At 41.6% G+C, this 20,394-nt stretch overlaps 1 protein-coding gene across 9 annotated transcripts in view; it reads right to left on the minus strand.

Annotated features, from left to right (window-relative positions):
- Positions 1–17,740, minus strand: part of PIEZO2 (piezo type mechanosensitive ion channel component 2) — a 211,157-nt gene extending 193,417 nt beyond the window's left edge. For 4 of the 9 annotated variants that reach the window (XM_053396557.1, XM_053396555.1, XM_053396553.1 and 1 more), the window contains exon 1: positions 16,955–17,739. In XM_053396557.1, the coding sequence (XP_053252532.1) occupies positions 16,955–17,018 (64 nt within the window). In that variant the 5' untranslated portion in view covers positions 17,019–17,739. Of the gene's footprint in view, positions 1–16,954 lie in introns of all 9 variants that reach the window. The other 5 variants (XM_053396558.1, XM_053396559.1, XM_053396554.1 and 2 more) reach the window with 2 other exon arrangements.
- Positions 17,741–20,394: the final 2,654 nt, after the last annotated feature.

Genomic DNA, 20,394 nt, shown 5'->3' on the forward strand with positions numbered 1-20,394 from the left:
AGTGAAAACTATCTAGAGTATCCCCCTGCTGACCCTGGGTGAGAACTTCAATACATAACAGCTAATGAAACAAATCAATGCAAGCCTTCCTTGGAAGTGTGCAGCTCAGAGACTGGCAATGGCTCTCCAATGTTTCAGGCAGGGGTCCCTCTCCCTGTCTTTCCTGGTGATGTTGGAAATTGAACCTGGGACCTTCTGCATGTAAAGCAGAAGCTCTACTGCTGTACAGTATAGGACTGCTCTCTTAGAAGTTCTTGGGAGAACCGTATGTTCCCTGCATTATTTTTCACCGTTTTCTTCAAACACAGCATTGCAAATGGCCTTTGAGTTGCAGTGCTCTTTGTAGGACATAGAAGCTTTACTTTTTAAAAAAACAAAAAACTTCAACACTTCAATAAGTGCCGGAAATTGGTTTTACTTATTTAAAGTAAGTCTAAAGGTAATGCAGATATGAACAAAACAAAAAGAATTTCCCTCCCTAGGCTCCTCTCTCGATAACTTATGACTTTCCAATAACTTTTGTACAATCTTTTTTCACAATCTTCCTGCATTCCTAATCAGCGATACTTCCAGAGGAATCTGACAGGACATGTATATGCTGCTGTATCTCTGGGAGACTATTTTAAGAGACCAATAGCCAAATCAGTTGGGTTATTTATTTTACTCTTGGAAGCTATTCCCAAGCACAAAATATGAACAGTGTGAACATAAATGGTGCATGCATCTACACCGAAGCTTTCTCTGGGAAAATGAACATGTAGGAGGCCACCACATGTTGCACTTTTCTGGAAAACCCTGTAATTTATAAACTTCTCCTCCACTTCTGAACTATGCTGTTTGCATGTATTTGGTACTTAACCATTAGTTCCTGCAAATGCAGAGGAAACCTTTCAGTTATGCTCGTCATGATTTTTGCAGGAAAGTACTCTGTAGAACTAGGAGGGTGGGGAGAAACTATACATGGGAGTCACATTTCAAAGCCATCTCTATCTTTTTTTGGTCTTTAATTAAGGCAAATTGTTTCAGCAGCCTGCCATCTCAGTCATCTGTTTTGTGAATCCTACCATCTAATTAAATGTTTGCTGAAATTGAGCTTTTTTCCCTTTTTTCTTTTGAAAAAGAATTTAGTGGCCAGCTAGCTCATGGGGGGGGGGGAGGGCGTGTTTCATAAACACCTTGACTTCCACACACATTGTTTATTTTGTATCAATGTCAATAGTAGATGTCTATGCCAACTATTCAGAAAATCATCAGTTTCATTTATTTATTTAAGCTCAGACTATCCATAATGGTAGTGTAAGACTGCCAAGATGGTAGAGAGAGATATTAAGTTGTGTTGATGAGATTTCTTTGTCATCAATGTTTTGCTTTTGTTCTGTTTATTTTATTTAGCAAAATTTACATACCACTTAATCAAAATAAATCTCCAAGTGGTTTACATAAAATTCATCTTTTTTAAAAAAAGCAGACTTTTTAAAAAGCAGACATAATAAAATGGATCAAAATAGAGATAAAATCAACAGTTTTAAGAACAAATATACATGACAAAATTACATGTCTGGGTAGGCTTGCCTAAAGAAAAAAGCTTTTACTGACATCAAAAACAGTTAAATGAAGGTGCCTGCCTAATATTAAGATGTTCATGTCTAGGTTAAGCCTATCCAGAAGAAAACTTAGTCATTGGTTTCTACTTGCCCAAGAGTGGAAAATCTAATTTCATGAAAGTTGAATGAACTGCCCCTGAACTTCCAAACTGGTAACTTTATTTAGAGATTGGTCTCTGAAAGCTCCTGTCAGAATAAACCAGCCAGTTTCTACAATGTCATAGCACTCATGTATTTTCCCTAGCAAACCCTGCAGTAAGTGAAACAATTGCTAAAAGGGGCCCTTTCCCCTGATTTTCTCTCTCAGAGGTGCTTTATACACTAATAATTTCAATGACCAATAGAGGCTTTTTATTTTATTTTTGTGACCATCTTAATAAGCCATGATAGTATTATCATCCAATTATATCTTGGGTTTTTTAAAAAAACCAAATATGCACTCAACTTTTTGATAAGCCCCAATCCAATGCAATCATTATATATCCAGGACAGATTTACTACATGCATTTGTTTCTTCCTAGATGCTAAGCAAACAGATTAGCCATCCATCCAAAATGCAGTTGCAGTGACAGTTAATGTGATAAATGCGGTGACACAAGCAAGGTTACAAAACAGTTATATTATGTTAACTCCCACCCATAAGCATTTACTTACTACTTAAACAAAGGACATGACCCACACAAAGGTCACATAAATTAAACCTTTAAAACCTGTTTATTTTGTGCTGACTGTCACAGTCAGTTGAAGCCTCCCCGAAAGGCTCTCCTGCGCTATCATGCTATGCTTCCCACCCCAAAAAGTTTGCTGAGACTGTCATTTTATGCCATTGTGAAACTGGGAACTGTGTCTTCTGATCAAGTAGTAAATAGAGAGAGAGGCTCGCCTGGAAGCATCATTACATATCTTTAGGCACCAGGTGAAAACATTCCTCTTTATCCAGGCTTTTGGCCGTTAAATAACCCATGGCTTGTTAAATGTGGGGGAATATGATTGTTTTATTATTTTATATTTATGGTGTATTGTTATGCTGTGCGTTACGGGTTTTTTAATTTAATTTTTTTATTTTAAACAAAGATAAAACTATATACAGTCAGAGAATCACCTCCAAATACTCCGCATAGCTTTGTCAAAGTGTATATGCTAAAATCAGCACAATCTTAACAAACACAAAATGGTACATAATAACCTCTATCATTTGGATTGTTGTCCACAACTAAAGTATCAGCAGCACTTCTGGTCTGCAGGATTTATAAACTGAATGAGGAAGGGAAGGGAAGGGAAGGGAAGGGAAGGGAAGGGAAGGGAAGGAAGGAAGGAAGGAAGGAAGGAAGGAAGGAAGGAAGGAAGGAAGGTAGGTCTCATTGCTCAAGAAGATTTTGTGCTTGCACTTACTCCACTTAGCACAATGTTTAATTCAACCCAATGTAATTGTTGCACTGATATGCGATTAACATCGGTTAGCATCATAGTCATGCCAAATAATCAGTGAGATGGAGAAAGTGGGCAGCATCCTGTATGAGTGCTGAACAGAAAAAGGGGAAAGGGAAGCCAGCTAGAGAATCTCTTCCTATGAGGACCACAACCAGTGGCAAGAAGTTTAACAGCTCCTACTGTCCTGCTAAATATTGAGCTATTTCAGTTTTTTACTTTGCCAGCTGGGCCATTTTATGACACATGCAATATGATAAAAAATTGGATCATGCTAGGAACAGTGAGTAGTAGGTGATTAAGTTGTTTCCCTCCAACAATGAGGACTAACTGCAACTTTGCTGACTCAAGCAAAGCTCAATTCGTAGTTTCCTGGCACAGTGAGACAGTTGCTTTTAAAAGAGTGGAACCCATACTGTCTTTGTAACAATTCTCCAAAGGAATCATGTGGGATGGGCAGATCATAGGAAGAATGTCTTGTGACCCAAAGAAGGATGTTGTGATGTGGTTGCTTCCCAGTGATGATCTGTCTGATCCACATAATTTTGTTCAAGTGAGATTTTTATTGCTTTTCTTAAGATAACTTTGGGTGTTTTAATTACCTTCAAGATGATTTCTTTTCTTTAGTTTCCAATTTTCTTAATTGTTTAAATATTAATAATAACTTTTTTAAAGTTATAGTGATCAAGAATAGAGATCAGAATAGTGATCAAGTTATCCAACTTGATGTAGAAAGGCAGAATATAAATTATTCTAATGCATAAATGCATTTATAAATAAATAAATAAATCCAGCACCTTCTAAACTCCCAAACTAAGGACTGGTAGTTTAGTTAGGTCCATGCCTTTTGGGAAAAAGTTTTTAATCTGACCTCCAAAATCACTAAACAATCTATCCCTCCTAATTTGGCACTTGCCTTATTATTAGATCGGACCCCAAATTCTGCCCTTAAATCTAAAAAATTAATTTCCTTCCTGTTCACAGCAGCTAGATTAGTTATTGCCTAATGATGGAAGGAAAGTTCTAAAATACCAATAGAGGCTCGGGTTAATAACATCTGGAGTGTTGTTCTATCAGAATGCCTTACATACCACTGGCGACTAATCAAAGGCATCTCCAAAAAAGATACCTTTGACACGATCTGGACTCCCTTTTTCTCTTTTATTGAAGAACAGGGTATTTTAATGCCACCATCATCACAGAGGTGTCTATGGAGAGGATAAAAGGTAAAGGGACCCCTGACCATTAGGTCCAGTTGTGGCCGACTCTGGGGTTGCGACGTTCATCTCGCTTTATTGGTCGAGGGAGCTGGCGTAGAGCTTCCGGGTCATGTAGCCAGCATGACTAAGCCGCCTCTGGCAAACCAGAGCAGCGCATGGAAACGCCGTTTACCTTCCCGCCGGAGTGGTACCTATTTATCTACTTGCACATTTACATGCTTTCGAACTGCTAGGTTGGCAGGAGCAGGGACCAAGCAATGGGAGCTCACCCCGTCACGGGGATTTGAACTGCCAACCTTCTGATCGGCAAGTCCTAGGCTCTGTGGTTTAACCCACAGCGCCACCCGCGTCCTAGATGGAGAGGATATATTGATTGAAAATACATTATATTGTAACCTGAATAAATGATTTGTAGTTGTTTTTGTTTTTTTTAAAAAAGCAACAGCAGAGACCCTATACCTGATTTTTATTTCAATCCAGGATACTGCATTGTTCTCCAATAGTTTGTGCAGCACTGACTCATTGGAATGCATATCCAAATCAGGCCTGCAATTCCTGCAGGTTTGTGTAACACCTTTTCTCCACATAAATCCCCTTTGTTGGACTGAGTTATAAAGTGTGAGGACTGAAAAGGATTTCCTCCTCTTTGCCTAACCCTAACAATTTGTGAAGACTTTGGAACAACCTACATGAACACTTTTTGCAGTATTGCTGTTCCTTGCTTTTATACTAGGCTCGCACTGCATGCCCCAATCTTTCTCTGTCAATTTCTATGTGAAACACACACATGCTGGTAGTAGTGATAGTAGTGGTAGTAGTAGTAATGATGGATCCTTCAGTACTTGTTCAGTAGCCTTTTACCCACCTTCCTCCCCCACTTCATTTTTAACTTCAGAGGTAGGATAGTATCAGTCTCCACAAACACCCCACCCCCTCAGCAAAGTAATTGCATGGCAAGGGGAGGAGCTGCCATCCATGTATCTGCGGATCCAACCTCTCCCTATGCAGGACGATGCAGAGTTCACTGTCTCTATTACCGGTAATTAGAATTAACTGTCTATGCATTCATGTATGTGATTTTTAAAAAGTGACCTTTCAAGTGCCACCTACTTCCCACATTGTGAGATAAAGAAAAATGTCACAGTATCCTTCACAGCAGTATGTAGAAGGGAATCGCATTATGAACTAAGGCAATATAGCACTGTATTCCTTACAGGGTGGTCCCATGGAGCAGCAACTACATTGTGAAAATATTAGTACAGTGATGCCTTGCAGACAAAAACGGGCTTCAATGTGGATAGCACCCTCACATATCAGCTACTAATTATTAATTTTATCAAATAGCAAAGTACACCAGGACTGCCATTAACAACAACAAAAAAGAAGCCCCAAAACCTTGCCATTTCAATTTCTCAGGAACTTCAAATAAAATATTTGAAAGAAATTGGGAAGAAGAGGACGGGAGAAACTACCTTCAGATTATTCAAAAGCTTTAGTCAGTGATAGACTTATTAGGTAGTCTGCATGCCGCCTACCTTGTTTCTCTAACAGCAGCTTCAAAATCATGCAACTGTCTGAAAGTGCTTCAACTTTTAAACAAACACACATTGTTCTATCTATTATACAAAAGCAAACTTTTATTTATATTTATAAAATAGAAGAGGCCTTGAAAGTGCCTTATGTGCTATATAAGCAGTTTACAAACAGTATTGTAAGTCGCCTGCTATGGCTAAAAGTGTATTGCTCTCTAGAGACGGATTGCTTATGCACTTTAATCCACAGACCAGACTACACCTCACATGTGGTCTCCGAGAAAGCAGGCAGGATGGGTTTAAGTCATGAATTATTCATCTGCTCTCATCAGGACAAAAGGTACATTGAACTACACATCAGTGTGGGAGGTGTAAGAAATTCTAGTTGTAAATGTCAAAGAGAAGGATACGGAAGGCATAAAAGAGGATGTCAAAAGTGAGCATGTCAGCAGATGCACTTACATGCATCTAGAAAATCAATTGGCAACATTGCACAAAGGCAGAAGGCTGACAGAAGAGCAGTGTAAAACAGCAAAAGCTCACAGACCTTCATAATTGGCTTCCGCATATCATCAATACATCATGGCCCTAAAAACCAAACACTCAAGGGCTAAAAGCCACAAGAGGTGTAATCCATCCTACTCTTTTGCTAGCACCTCTTTCACATACAACACAGCCTGCTCCTTTTCTTTTCAGAACTCACACTTTCCTTCCCACACCTCCACCTCAGCTAAGCAGGTTGGGGCTAGAAATACTGTTTTACAACTGTAGAAGGTAAAACTACAGCTCAGCCCCATGAGATCTGGTCTCTGGGGATCTGCAGGATTCCATCTTGTGCCCTGCATTATTCAGCAACTACACGGAACTGTTCCATAGGGGTTTTGGTCTACTGTTGAAGCATTGCCCTAAACTGTGTGTTCCTGCTTGTTGGCCGAATACATGTTTTTAGCAAATTATGATTGTTTTAAGCCTTCGTGTTAAACACACAAAAGTTGAGGTGGAGTAGGTACCCTCAGAGATACTCCAGGTTAGACCGATATGAGCAGCCCCTCCCTTTACACCAGAAGTGGAGTACCTCAGGCCTGGAGAAATAATGTGGCCTCCAGGCTTCTCTGGCCAGCACTCCGGGCTTCTCTGCACCCTCCCCAAGTGCTTTCACCCAGATGGATTGTGCCCTTGAACTGTAGTAATGCTTCTTTCTTGTCTGGATAGAGGATGAAGAGGGTGTGTGTGTCTGTGACTAGAAACCTCTGACTTTTGTATTGCTGGAATGCAGCCTACTGTACAAAGACCAGATTACTTTGCCGACTTTTGCTTCTGACCTTGTCCACAACATGGATGCAGCTGGCAGATGGATGCAGCTGCCCATGCAAAAATATGGCCTTTGGGCTGAAAAATGTCCCTACCTCTGGCATATCCAGACATAATGCCTGAAGAGAGCTACAGAAAGTAGTAACAAGCCCCTGAGATCATCATCTGGGGCCCTTCTTCATGTCCCCTCCCCCACAAGAGGTCCAGAGGGAGGCAACAGGACAATGGGCTTTTTCTGCAGTGGCTTGTGAAATGCTCTCCCCAGGGAGGTTCAGGTGGCACCTTCATTATTCATCTTTAAGTGTCAGGTGAAAATGTTCAACCAGGCCTTTGGCTGATTAACACCCAATATCCTTTTTAAAATGTGTCTGTGGGGGGGGGTTGTGTTTTTTGTTCGTGTTTTTATCATGTATTTTATGTTGTGAACCACCAAGATCTACAGATAAAGGTCGGTATAAACATATAATAAATAAATAAAAGTAAATCAAATGGGTATAAGAAACGGCACATGGTAGTTTTAAATTCTACCATACCTACCTTTCACTTTTCCATAGAAGCTGGCTACTTAAGTAATTATCAGGTTTTCCACTCATTTATACCAAGCGAAAGAAAAGCAGAAGAAAAAGCAGCAACAGAAGTATCAATTGTCCGACTGCATCTCTGCTCATTTAGTTTTAACCAAAACATGTGGAGAGATTGCTTCCACTTAACATGATAGCATTTCTGGCATTAAGCCTGAATACAAACACAATAGCTTTATCACCTTCCAATTTGCTTGCCATTGTTAGGTAATTGGACAGTATGGTAAGAGACAGCAACTGATGACTGATCTATGAGGCTGGTTTCACACATGCAAATTATTGATATATGACACCAAACATCTGCACTCAGGTGTACAAATGCAAGCCACTTCAGTTAAAAATTGGTAACATTATTGCTGCTTCAATGCAGGGGTGCCAACTTGAATAAAATATTGTGGGAGCCTATGTAAGCCCCACCCCACCCCACATAGTTGATCAGATGATTCTGTACACATAAACACCATTTGAATGGCAATGCTCTTCAACTTTGGGGGTACCAGCCCCCTCAAATATTTTATTGGGGAGGGCAAAGCCCCCTTGGCCCTAGGAGCTGGCTCCTATGCTTCAATGGAACATGTCTTCTAAAGATTATGACAATATTTTTAAAAATAACTTTTTTATAATCAAGCATCAGAGGAATAATAAATGATACAAATAAATAGACCAAGTCTTCTCATGTCATTTGTTGCTATGAGCTGTGTTAATCCTCTCATGAAGATAAGATGGAAGGGGAAGCCCCAACAATATTTAATTCCTGCTACTTGCAGTTTAATTGTACAAGCACATAGATTGGGTGTGGGGGGGTGTTTGTTTCAAAACCCAGATCACCATAACAGGGCTGTTTTTATATGTTATGGATATTAGGTTCCTCAGTTTGTTCCACATTTCCTCCTTCCCCCAATGGGCAAAGCAGACAATTACAGTGGTACCTCGGGTTACATACGCTTCAGGTTACATACGCTTCAGGTTACAGACTCCACTAACCCAGAAATAGTGTTTCAGGTTAAGAACTTTGCTTCAGGATGAGAACAGAAATCGTGCTCTGGTGGCACGGCGGCAGCAGGAGGCCCCATTAGCTAAAGTGGTGCTTCAGGTTAAGAACAGTTTCAGGTTAAGTACGGACCTCCGGAACGAATTAAGTACTTAACCTGAGGTACCACTGTATATTACTGGGGCTGAGGGGAAAAGATCCCTCCCTCAGTTTGGGTCCAAGTACTCTGTATGCCCATTCAAAATCACCAGCAGAGATTATCAGGTCTGGAAGCAGTGATTTAAGCCATGAGCCAATAAATTGCACAGGAACATTCTATTCCACTCCCTCCAAAAAAAGAAAAGAAAACGTAAATTATTTCTCCTATTTCGATTTTCTGCATCTTGAAACTTGTTGTGTATATCTAAATTTTCTTTTTTGTAATTTTTGCTCTTTTTGTCATAGATACGGCATACTTCTTTTGTTGCTATAGTTGTTTATGTTAAAGTCAAGCCTCATGTTTCATTGGCAGCATTAGTTATTCCCAAAGTGTTTTTTTACCAAGCTCCTTTATGGATTCTTGTGCTACAAATTCATTTCTTAAGATATTGTTACCATTTTCTTTCTCCAACAAGAAAGGACCTTTTTTGAGAGCGGTGCCATATAGGCTGTGGCCTGCATTAGTGTCCATGTTGAAGTGAGCCTTCTATTACCAGGCAGGAAGAACTGAGTGAAGTCTTTTATTTCCAACTTTTCTGAATCCTTTTGTGTTCCCGTCTCCTTTCTTCAAGGTTTTGGGGTTGTTTATTTAGACATTTAGGGCTTTTGCTCCAAGATGTTTTTCTGGGTGTTGGAGAAGAGCTTAGAATTTAAGTGGCCACCTTCTTTCCTTCATGACCACTCTAATAATTGTGGCAATTAAATATTTTCACTAAATGAATAATACACAAGTGTGAGCAATAAGCTTTGAAGTCTTGTGTATCACTCCAACAGATGCAACATTGGCTTATGTGCCCAATCAGTTATCTATCCATCGAAGAAATGATACATACAGTAACCTCTTCTAATAAGTCTGATAACAGATTTCCTGCTTCACTACAGTATTTGGAACAGTTATTCAAATTCAAGAGAATGGGCAAGTAAACAGAGCAGGAAAACTCAGGTAGTGACCAGAGCTTCATTTCCATGAACACAAATGAGAACAAATAGCTTCATCTCATTTCAATGGCATTTATACTATTACGGACATCTAAAACACAAAGCTTACTTCTAGTTCGGACTTGCTATCTCACATTCTGGAGTTTATATTTTGTCAATAATGTGGCAATGTTGTGTTTTAATTGTTATCACCTGTCCTGGGACCTTAGGGTGAAGGGTGGTAAATAAATAATCATAATAATGATATCAAGAATAATGCACGCCTTCAGCCTCTTATCAAAAGGGGAGTTCGGCTAGGTAAACATTTTTAAATAGCAGATGAGTTTCATGTCTATTTCCTCTTAAAAATGGCTTGGAACAAAATACAGTAATGCCTTTTATAGCTATTAGAAGAAAAGCCCAAGAGTGAGGTTTAGAGTATTAATGAAAAAGCTACTTCTCTGAACATCTGGGGGCATTTAACCTTCCTCTCTCTGCTCTCACCTGCCATTTTTTCCCTTCCTAATATAACTCGCCCTACGTAATGATAGTTGAGTTAATGTTTCTCAGCCTATTCTCCATATAGAATTACCTTCCCATGGTCCTTAAAGAACATGTATCCTCCCCTTGCAGATCATCCCACAACCCTTATTAGCCCCCATCATTTCCTCCCAAAGCACAGATCAAATTAACAACTTCTTCCATTCCTTGGCTCTCACCCAAAACATATTCTACATTGTGCCTTCTTAACTATTACACAAAATATGATTTATTGCCTCACAAAGCCTGGGAAGTTCCCACGTTCAATTAAATGCAGGATCTCCCAGTTCTGTCACTGAGTCCTCTCCATGGTCATAAGGACAGCACAAACCCACTCCACATCCCCATATGCCATTACATCCAGGGAGAAAATGGTCTCTGAACAGTACTCAATTCAACAGCTCCACAATCCATCTTCAGAATACACACTCCAGCAGCTCAATGAGCTTCCTCAAGCATAGTATTCTCCAGGGCTCACCTGGGATGACTGTCATCCCTGCTCTTTTTAATATCTCACTTGGTGGTATGTTTTACAATTCTGACGGGCAGCAGCTTTCCAGAGTTTCACAGAGGGCTCCCTCCAAGCCCAACCTGCAGATGTGAGGGTGTAAGTTACCCAGAACCTTCGAAATGGCTGAGATTTGGTTTATACTCACCCCTGGGTTTTATGCTTTCAGAAAAGCCATCTTGGCTGCCAGTCCGAGACTGTGAGACTTTTGGGAAAGTCTCACAGTAGTTTCCCTGCTACCTCTCCCTTTCCTGCCTGTGTCAGATCCGCAGGGATAAACAGGGAAAAGAAATGTGGTGGGAAAACTTGAGAGTCTCAACAGCAACAACCAAAAGCAATATTAATGGGGTTTTTTAAGTGTAAAAAAATGGATGTGTCTGGAAGAAGAACCAAGCCATGCCCACTTCATCTTAAAGGAAAGTGAAACTCAAGCTCAAAATTCACAGAAATTTCATTTCCCTGAAACTTATTGAAGAATGGCCCTTTACAGAGGGGACAAACGGCCTCGTGAAAACAGCAGAAAAGTTCTGTTTACCATTAGTTTTAGCTGTTATATAGCAACTAATTAGTATGCATTCCTTGTTTGGGAAGTATATGCATTAAACCAAGAAAATTTAATTTAGATTGTTCTCTCATTGGGGGGCAGCTTCAAATTAATTTATCCTGGATAAGAATAGACATGACAGGTCAATAGTCAAGTAAAGCATATTAAAACACTGATTTAAATCCCATACTAAGTGCAGGATTCAATGCTAATTGCTAGTCAATGATGAACAGTCTCACTGTCTAGTCCACATTCAAAGAAAATGACACCTAACCAAATTGGCTAATATCCTAGATCAGGCTTCCTCAAACTCGGCCCTCCAGATGTTTTGAGACTACAATTCCCATCATCCCTGACCTCTGGTCCTGCTAGCTAGGGATCATGGGAGTTGTAGGCCAAAAACATCTGGAGGGCAGAGGTTGTGGAAGCCTGTCCTAGATGTACATTCAGACCCATCTTATGAAACAGCTCTTACAGCAAGACATCACTGCTGTGGAATGCAGATAGGTGGGTTACATATTAGAACAAAAAGACTAAGATGTCAGAAAGAAGACTAATTAAGACTTTCCCAAAAGGATGAACTGAATGTAAAAAGAAGGGATTAAAAAGAAATCTTCACCTCCATGATGAGAAGTGTTGCTGGTCTTATCAAATTGTTTTACTTCCCTCAAAATTCCTTGGATACTTCTCTGATGCAGAAACTTTAATAGTCACTCCAAACTTTAGGTAAAACTTAGTTCCGATGTCTTAATAACTACCACTGCATACTGGAATTTATTAATGAGATCCAAATGTGTAGAGGCAATCCAGTGCTAATGAAAGGCAGATAATGATACCAACAAAACAGCCTGAGCAGGTGCAGACAATGTCATCAGGTCAACCCAGCCCCAAAGAGGAACTGGAAAGAGAGCACACCTGTGCATACCACCCACTCAATGCACCCCTCCCACCTCCAACATTCCTGTATGTCCACATAGGGAAGACACACCCAAAAATGGCCTTTATCCACAACATTTAAAACACATAGCCTGGAAATCAGTGGCTCAGCTGAGGGCTATCTTCAGCACTATAGTAAGATCAGGTGTGCAGTAATCCCATGATATTTTTTTCTCTTTTCAGCAACACCCCTTTTGCTTCTAAATTTCTCAAGTGTTTTGACTGAGCAGGAACCTCCAAAATTGCCACAAAATTTGACAGCAACTCTAATATTAAATACATTTAATGAAAGACCAAATGTTCATCAAATCAAGTACCTGTTTTACTAAGCTGTACTCCCTCCTAAAACAACCAAAGAAAATTCAAACCCTCTATCCCGGAAGAAAAAAACCAACAAGCTATTTTATAAGGCAACTGTTAATTAAATAAACCATTAACAAAAACTTGAACTAATAAATCCACAGCATATCTTCAGCATCTAGGACCCAGGGCCGAGGCTTTTGTCCATAAATCAGTCTCTACTTTTATGTTTGTCCATGCCTCCTGCAGCTTCCTTTCAGGCTCTCGGTAAAACAAAGAGCTTCATTTTCTAGGGGTGGGAGAGTATGGCAGCACCCAAAACATGGGACCAGGCAGTGCGCACACTTTAGAAGGCCAATTCCAAATCATATGCCACATGTTACCTGCTTTTATTCTTGTACAGCAAGTCTTAAAGCCTATCAGTCTCCATTATAACAGTGGGACTAAACTGGCGCCAATCCAAAGAGTTTGGCTTTAACTGGGTTGTACATTGGACTGCCATCAACTTGGAGTTTGCCTTCACAAGCTGAGAATTGTTTACAGGCCCACTGCATAAACAAAAATTGCAGTTTAAATCTCTTGGATACATACATTATTCCGCAGAGTAGCCAGCTGCCTCTCATTACCAAATTCTATATAGAAATGGGGCCCATCCCCATCGCATTCGGATAAAATCCAAATGTGCAATATCACGTGAAAAGGAATTACACACACAAAGAAAGGGCAATTAGGATCAGAAGGGTCCTTAAGAGAACTTATTTACAGCCTCACAAGGAGCCAGTTTATGCAGAACAGCTTTGCCACTGTACATCTCTAGAGAAGCTGATCTGAACTTGCTTTCTTGCATTCATTCCAATGAGACATAAGCATCTCCAACTTCTATGCCCTCTAGAGCAACTAACAAAGGCTCTAGTTAATGTTACCTACTATTGTGATCAGATAATCACAAGTAAATTAGCCCTCAAGAAAATGCACAAATGTATCACAACATAGCTCAAATGATGGACCTGGCAAGCTACTTACCTGGAAGCAGTTGTTGCTCATGTCCAGATAAATGGGCTACTGCAAGACTGAGATAACTGCAAGGAAACAGAGCTAGGAAAGAATACAGAGCTAGGAAATAATGCTTTAAACGTATTGTGTGAATGTGGTCTCTTTCACTGGGAGATAACTGTCAGAAGGCTGTGGAACCACATCAGCTACCCTAACTTCAAAAGTGGTCATGTGTGTTTACATAAAGTTCACATTTCATACCTGAAAGGTAGATGGGGGAAATTGAAGTTTTGGAGCATTTTGGAGTTGACAGAGCTGAGATGTAAAAGATTGCCTGGCTCAGAAATCAGAACAGACGTGAAAACAATTGGTGCGTCTCATACAGAAATGGAAAAGGCAAAAGGGATCAAATGGAGGAATGTGTCTGTGTAGATGTTACAAATCATTTTACTATAAAGGAAGCACATGCAAGACAAAGTGCCTTTTGAAGATGAATGATTTCTTCAGGAGTACTTCAGGCAATGGCATTTCCCAGATAACAAATGAATAAAACAACAATTACAATTAAGTCCAAGCCTAATAGCAAGCAGCTTTGGGCAGCCTCCAAGGTTTATGTATGAGTTATGGGGAATCCTGGAGACTTGATTTGGAAGGTACTTGGGGAGAATAAAAGCTCTGAAACCTGGGCAACAGCCTTGACAACCTCATCCAGCTGCTTCAGCTGCTGAAAGCCTGTAATATTTGGGATGGTTTCCACAAGTGAACAGAAATAATTAGAAAGGTGTTTTAATGAGATCCAGATCATCAGGATTTGCAATCCCTGGTCAGAGGAAGGCACGGTTGTACTTCCTACTTCAGGCACAGGAAACATGGCTCTTGTGGCAGGAGCTCCACCTCAAGGGTGCATTTCGCCAAGTCATTCCCGAGAAGTGGTTGGCTCAAATAAAATGACTCTCCATGCTTGCGCCATGAAACTATGCTGCCAAACTAGAGTCAGAACCACCCTCCTTAATATTATAATCACCTTGTACAGGGTTCTAAACTATGCAATATTCAGATGCTAAACTCTCCAGATGGCAATTCACACAATCTGTAAGAAAAAGATGATGATTGGCAGTTCAGGACACTGGTGTTAAGTTGCAAGTGAGTCCAGATGATAATAACAGCAGGCATATCACAGTAGTTTTTAGCCTGTTAATGAATACAGTTGATTATTTAACTAGAAAACCAAATTCCTGTGTTAATAGTATCTTCATCTACACTTGTACTGAAGACACTGGGAGCACTATTTTCTAAAGGAAAGGATTGAGAGCTTATCAGCACAGCACATACACTCTGGCCCCCACCCCTCTGCGCCACAGAGATACAAAAGCAAATGTTTAAAAGCAGCAAAAAACAACAACAAACACCACCCCAAAACTTTCATGATTCTAATCATGCCTTGACCAAGCTACACGGTTATGGAATGCTACGGTTTTGCAGGCAGCTTGACCTCAAGTTTGTGATCCTGCTCATGGAAACCACAAGATTTTGGGGCACTGGGATGAGGGATAAAATGTTTGTTTCTTCCTTCTATTAAAGATGCGGCATTTAGCCGGTGTTAGTATCATCCACTGAAGAATATTTGCCCATTCACTGAACTACTGTGAAATTTAGTGAGGGCACAGAATTTTTCATGCTCTCTTCCTATGTGTCAAAACAAAATCTTTTAGAAAGGTGAAGAAGCATCTGATGACTGGGTGTGAGGAGGCAGCTTCTACATGCCTCAAAGGACGTTCCCTTCCTCAACTCTTAGAGGAGGTTATCCAGAAAGTTAGAAGAAGTTACTCAGCATAGATGCATCACTATGCAGATTTCCCAACCAACAGGGAAATCAGTGGCACCACCTAATTATGTGGGCAAAGTGTTTGAGACACCAATACTTCGAAACAGAACGTAGTATCTAAACTGGATTTATAATTACAGAGTGCCAAGTGAATGGAATGTGCTCCCACAGACTTTAAGTCACAGGCATTACCAAGTCCATGAATGCCTTGACCCATAAATGGTAAATAAGGAACCAAGAATGAGCTACCAAATTAAACTTAATCTGTAACATATCAGTGCTCCATGTGTTAATCTCCATCTGAATATTTAGACTCAGCATGATCTTAAATCCTGGACACCATTCTTAATGCTTTTTCTGCATTGTACTAACAGGCCACAATAATCCTGGTAGTATTTCAATTTTAGTCAAAGTTCATTCACCAGCTGTTATTTGATTCATTCTCTTGCATGCAGTATATCTGTCCTGTAATATATGAAGTGTGATCCTAAACTCAACTCACTGAGTACAATGGGTCTTACTCCACAGTAAGCGTGCTAAGGACTTCAACCTAAAAGATGAACATTTATTCATTCCGATTCCTGTTTTGTCAATAAGGTGGACGTAGATTAATATTAATTTCTGGTGGCACTCTAGAAATATTTTCCCCTTGGTCATACAAGGGAACTAGAACCAACTTTTCCTCTGCTTGAAACATAACGAACTTGCTTTTTTGTTTTTGTTTAAACTAGATTTTGTTTTCAGGTAAGAAAAACCCAAACATATGTAAAATATGCTTTTCATGTAAAGGCCATTTTTTAAGGTGTGGCCTTAAAACAGAACTATGATCTTTGGGAATCAATGGTGCATGCATACTTCCCAGTAAATGCAAAAATGTATTTTTTCACTTCTTAATATGCAACTGTGCTTTAGGCTGTAGGAGAGTATGCCAGCAAATCAGATTAATTCTGTACAGGTTTAGGCTGCAGCCTTATACACCTGGGAATGTCCCATTATACTGAATGGGACTTACTCCTGAGTAGACGTGTGTAGGATTGTATTAAGCTGAACAGATCTTTTCACCCAGTGCTGCCCTGCAAACTATTTAAATACTAATGCTACAATTCTTTACACACTAACCTGGGAGTAAATCCAACTTAACTCAAGGGGACTTACTTCTGAGTAGACATGGAAAGGGTTACACTACAAATCAGTTTTGAAAGTGCGTAAATTTCTATTTAATTTGACATACGTGGGGTGCAATGGTTCTTTCAGATCAGGTGGAGTAAAATTGAAAACTTTGAAGAGAAGAGGCAAAGGCCACAGCATTAAAATAAGGCTATTCTTAAATAATCTGTATGGGGTAAGTGATACAGTATTCATCCCTGTAGAACAAAAGGTGCCTCAGTTTTAGAGAAAAAATATCCAAGATGTGCATTACATTCAAGAAAGAGACCTTAAGACTACCTACTTCCAGAATAACGGTCTTACATTGCCCGCACCCCACTATCACCCCCTCTGTCCCAGCAAGAAAAACTCCGCATACCAGTGACTAGACAGATGGGAAGTAGTAGTCTGAAGATCAATCCACACACCACTTCTGTTGCCATCGCTGGGAGATGGGACCACTTCGAGTCTTGGCGAAACAAAGGAGACCAGGATCACTTGCAATGTCACCAGGCGCCAGCTCCTGTCTTTGAGGTCCACCCTTGTCCGGGGCTGGAGCAAACGAGCATTCTCTCTGCCTGTCCTGCGGGCTTCTTCTCAAGAGCCCTTCGACATCTCCAGAGCAGCCCGTCCAAAAAGCAACAAAAAGCCCAACAACTCCGAAGCGCGGCTAGCAAGATCCGCTTCTTAAGGCTTCCAACTCAAGGCGCACCGTTTCTCTTGCAGAGGAAAGTCTTTAGTTTGTTCACTTGAGAACCATTTTGCTCCAGCCCTCATCAGGGCGGGCGTGGGGTGGGGGTGGGGAGGGGGGTTATCGCCTTGAGCGCTGCCTTAGATGAGCTCAAACCGAGCCGTCTCTGTCGCGCATGGCTGCGCCTGTCCCGGATCCCTCACAGTTCACGCGCGAGATTCCCAGACATAACAAGAGCCGCCCCGTCGGGGACCAGCCGAACTTCGGGCGCTCCGAGCGAGGCGCCACCAAACTGTCCCGAGCGTCTAGGCAGGAGGCATCGCGGGAGCGTCGGAAGCTGCCCAGCGGCCAGCTCTCCCTTGCGCGCGCGCTCGGTCTCAGGCGAGAAAAGCGCGTCTTCCAAGCCGCGAAGCTCCCGTCCAGCCGCCACAGCCCGGGGCTTTGCCTACATATCTCCACCTCAATGAAACTTGGCGTGACCCAGCCCCCTCGGCGGGGCGGGCCAGACGGGGCGGGATGGAGCGGCCCCGAACCAATCGCGGAAAAGACGGCGAGGGAGGCCGGAGTTTCAGGCGGCTGAGGAGGCGGCAAGCCCGCCTTCTCCAGCAGCTCCGCCTTCGCCCAGAAGGCTCGCAGGAGGTTCCCTGACGGGACTAATCACGAGCCAGGTGTTGTCCGGAGAGAGCGGCTTGCTGCCGGTCAGGAGAGCGGGCGTTTTGTCGCCTCGTCTTCGCCCGCGCATTCCTCCGCGAAGAGACAGGAGCCCGCGAGTGGGCTGCGAATTGCGCACGCTTTCTCTCCTCGTGGAGTGTAGCTGGCGTCCTGCCGCGTTGCCTCTGGCCCGCGCTTCCGTCCTCGCAGCTGGAGAGGGCAGGTGCGCAAGTGGCCAGGCGTCAGCCCCTCCTGCGGGGCACGGCCGGCTCATTTTGTGCCCGGCTGGTTCAGCAATGTGGATTGGGCGCAGAGAGCCCAGGCTTCCCCATTGCGCCGCCTGCAGGGCAACCAAATGCACAGAGGTGAAGGCTGTTTCTGCCTGCACTTTCTCTTGTGGGGGTGGCGGTTAGGTCCACATCTCCCTCTTCTGCTTGCACTCAGGGAGAATGCAGGAGCCCCCGGCGCTTACCCTGTTGGATGGATAGCCCCCGTTCTAGTATGGTAGGAAGGGTTAAGCAAGTGACAGTTGCTGTTTTGTTTATAAAAGTGTGTGTTTTATTGGTTAAAGTACCATCAAAACTTTACATTAAAGAGTGAACAACAACACATCAACAACCCCAGGCATCTTGTGGTTCATTGGACACAGAACAGGGCGTTTAGAGAGAGCACAGGGCAAGTTTTAAGAGCGGCCACATCTACTTCTGATCACTCACTACAGGGACACTGGGGATTGAACCTGCAACATTTTACAGTGGTATCTCAGGTTACATACGCTTCAGGTTACAGACTCCGCTAACCCAGAAATAGTACCTCGGGTTAAAAACTTTGCTTCAGAATGAGAACAGAAATTGTGCTCCGGCAGCGTGGTGGCAGCAGGAGGCCCCATTAGCTAAAGTGGTGCTTCAGGTTAAGAACAGTTTCAGGTTAAAAACGGACCTCCGGAACGAATTAAGTACTTAATCCGAGGTACCACTGTACATGGAAAGCATGTGCGCTACCACTGAACTGCTCACTCACCCTGTTCTGACGCGAAATAGGGAGGACTGGGCCCAGCAGGGCAGTCCAGACTGAGTACACAATAATTTATGTCAGCTCTAATACTAACATCCTCCTCCTTTCTTTGAGTGGCACAGTTGAAGGGGTTGGGCTCAGTCTCTACTGCTGCACCACCCACAAAAAGGAAGTACAGACACACAAGAGACATTAAGGCAGCCGTTCCTTGGATGAGCAACAGACTCTGCTCCAACTAGGCAGCTTGCTTACCTTGCTGCAGCACAATCCTTAGCACTGCACCTACCAAAGTGAGATAGCAGCAGGTAAATAAATGCAAGCAACAACTTTTGTTTCTTGCCTACTTCTGTGAGATGGTGAGCCTTGTACCACTGAGCGGGGGACAGCATTGTCATTGCTGAGCATGATACAGGGGGCATGATAAACAGGTCTCCACTCACCCAAAAGAACCCAGACCTCTCAGAGCCTGCTGTATCTCAGTAGTCTGTCAAAGAGACTTTCCTGAGACACCAGAACAGTGGTAGTCAACGTGGTAACCTGTTCCCAATGCTGGACTACAACTCCCATCACTGACTGTTGGCCATGACTGGGTCTGACGAGAGTTGGGGTCCAACAAGACTACATGGGCCTGGCAGAGATGACGAGCAGAATCCGAAACCAGGGAAGAGAAGCAGCGGAAGAAGAATGGAAAAAATTTAAGGACTATTTAAAGAAACATTACAATATTAATGAAAGTTAAAATGATGTTGGATTAGAAAGTAAACGGTTACTATTAGTAACGGTTAAGACAAGGAGAATAAGGAGGATTAAATTAAAATAAAATAAGAGAAGATTTGCTGATTAATTGATTAGAATCTGGAATACAGAAAAGGGAGGCATGAGGAAGTCGGGGAAGTAAGGTAAAAGAAATTAAGAAATGAAATTGTACTTGTGTTTTTTGTGTGTGTTTTTGTTTGTTTATGTATTTGTTGTGTTTATTGTATTGTTATGTTATGTTTTTGTGATTATAAAAAAATTCCTTAATAAAAATATTATTAAAAAAAAAAAAGAGTTGGGGTCCAACAAGATCTGAAAGACACCACATTGGTACTAGACCATCAGCAGTTGTGATCTCTAGGTACAAGAAATCCAATTTAGAATTGATAAAAGGGCTGGTAGAAGAAAGATGAGAGAAAGGAGGTCGTATATATCAATATATCACCCAGCCCTACCTACTAGCTTTCTTTCTTTAAAAAAGTAATTTGAAAAAGTATGATGCATTTTGTTTAGGTGTGTGTGAGCATGAAGTCAATCCCTTATTTTAACGATAAAATGTAAAGACCGAACAGGATAAATTCACTTTCACTTTTCCTTATCCATGATTTTACGTGGTGTGACTTTGTAGTTAACACTTATTCTGGTTGATTTTACAGCAAGCCACCCTTAAAGAATAGTTTATGCAACTGATTTGTTGAAGCAAACCA

Source organism: Podarcis raffonei, chromosome 7, assembly GCF_027172205.1.
Source record: "Podarcis raffonei isolate rPodRaf1 chromosome 7, rPodRaf1.pri, whole genome shotgun sequence".
NCBI classification, from domain to species: Eukaryota; Metazoa; Chordata; class Lepidosauria; order Squamata; family Lacertidae; genus Podarcis; species Podarcis raffonei.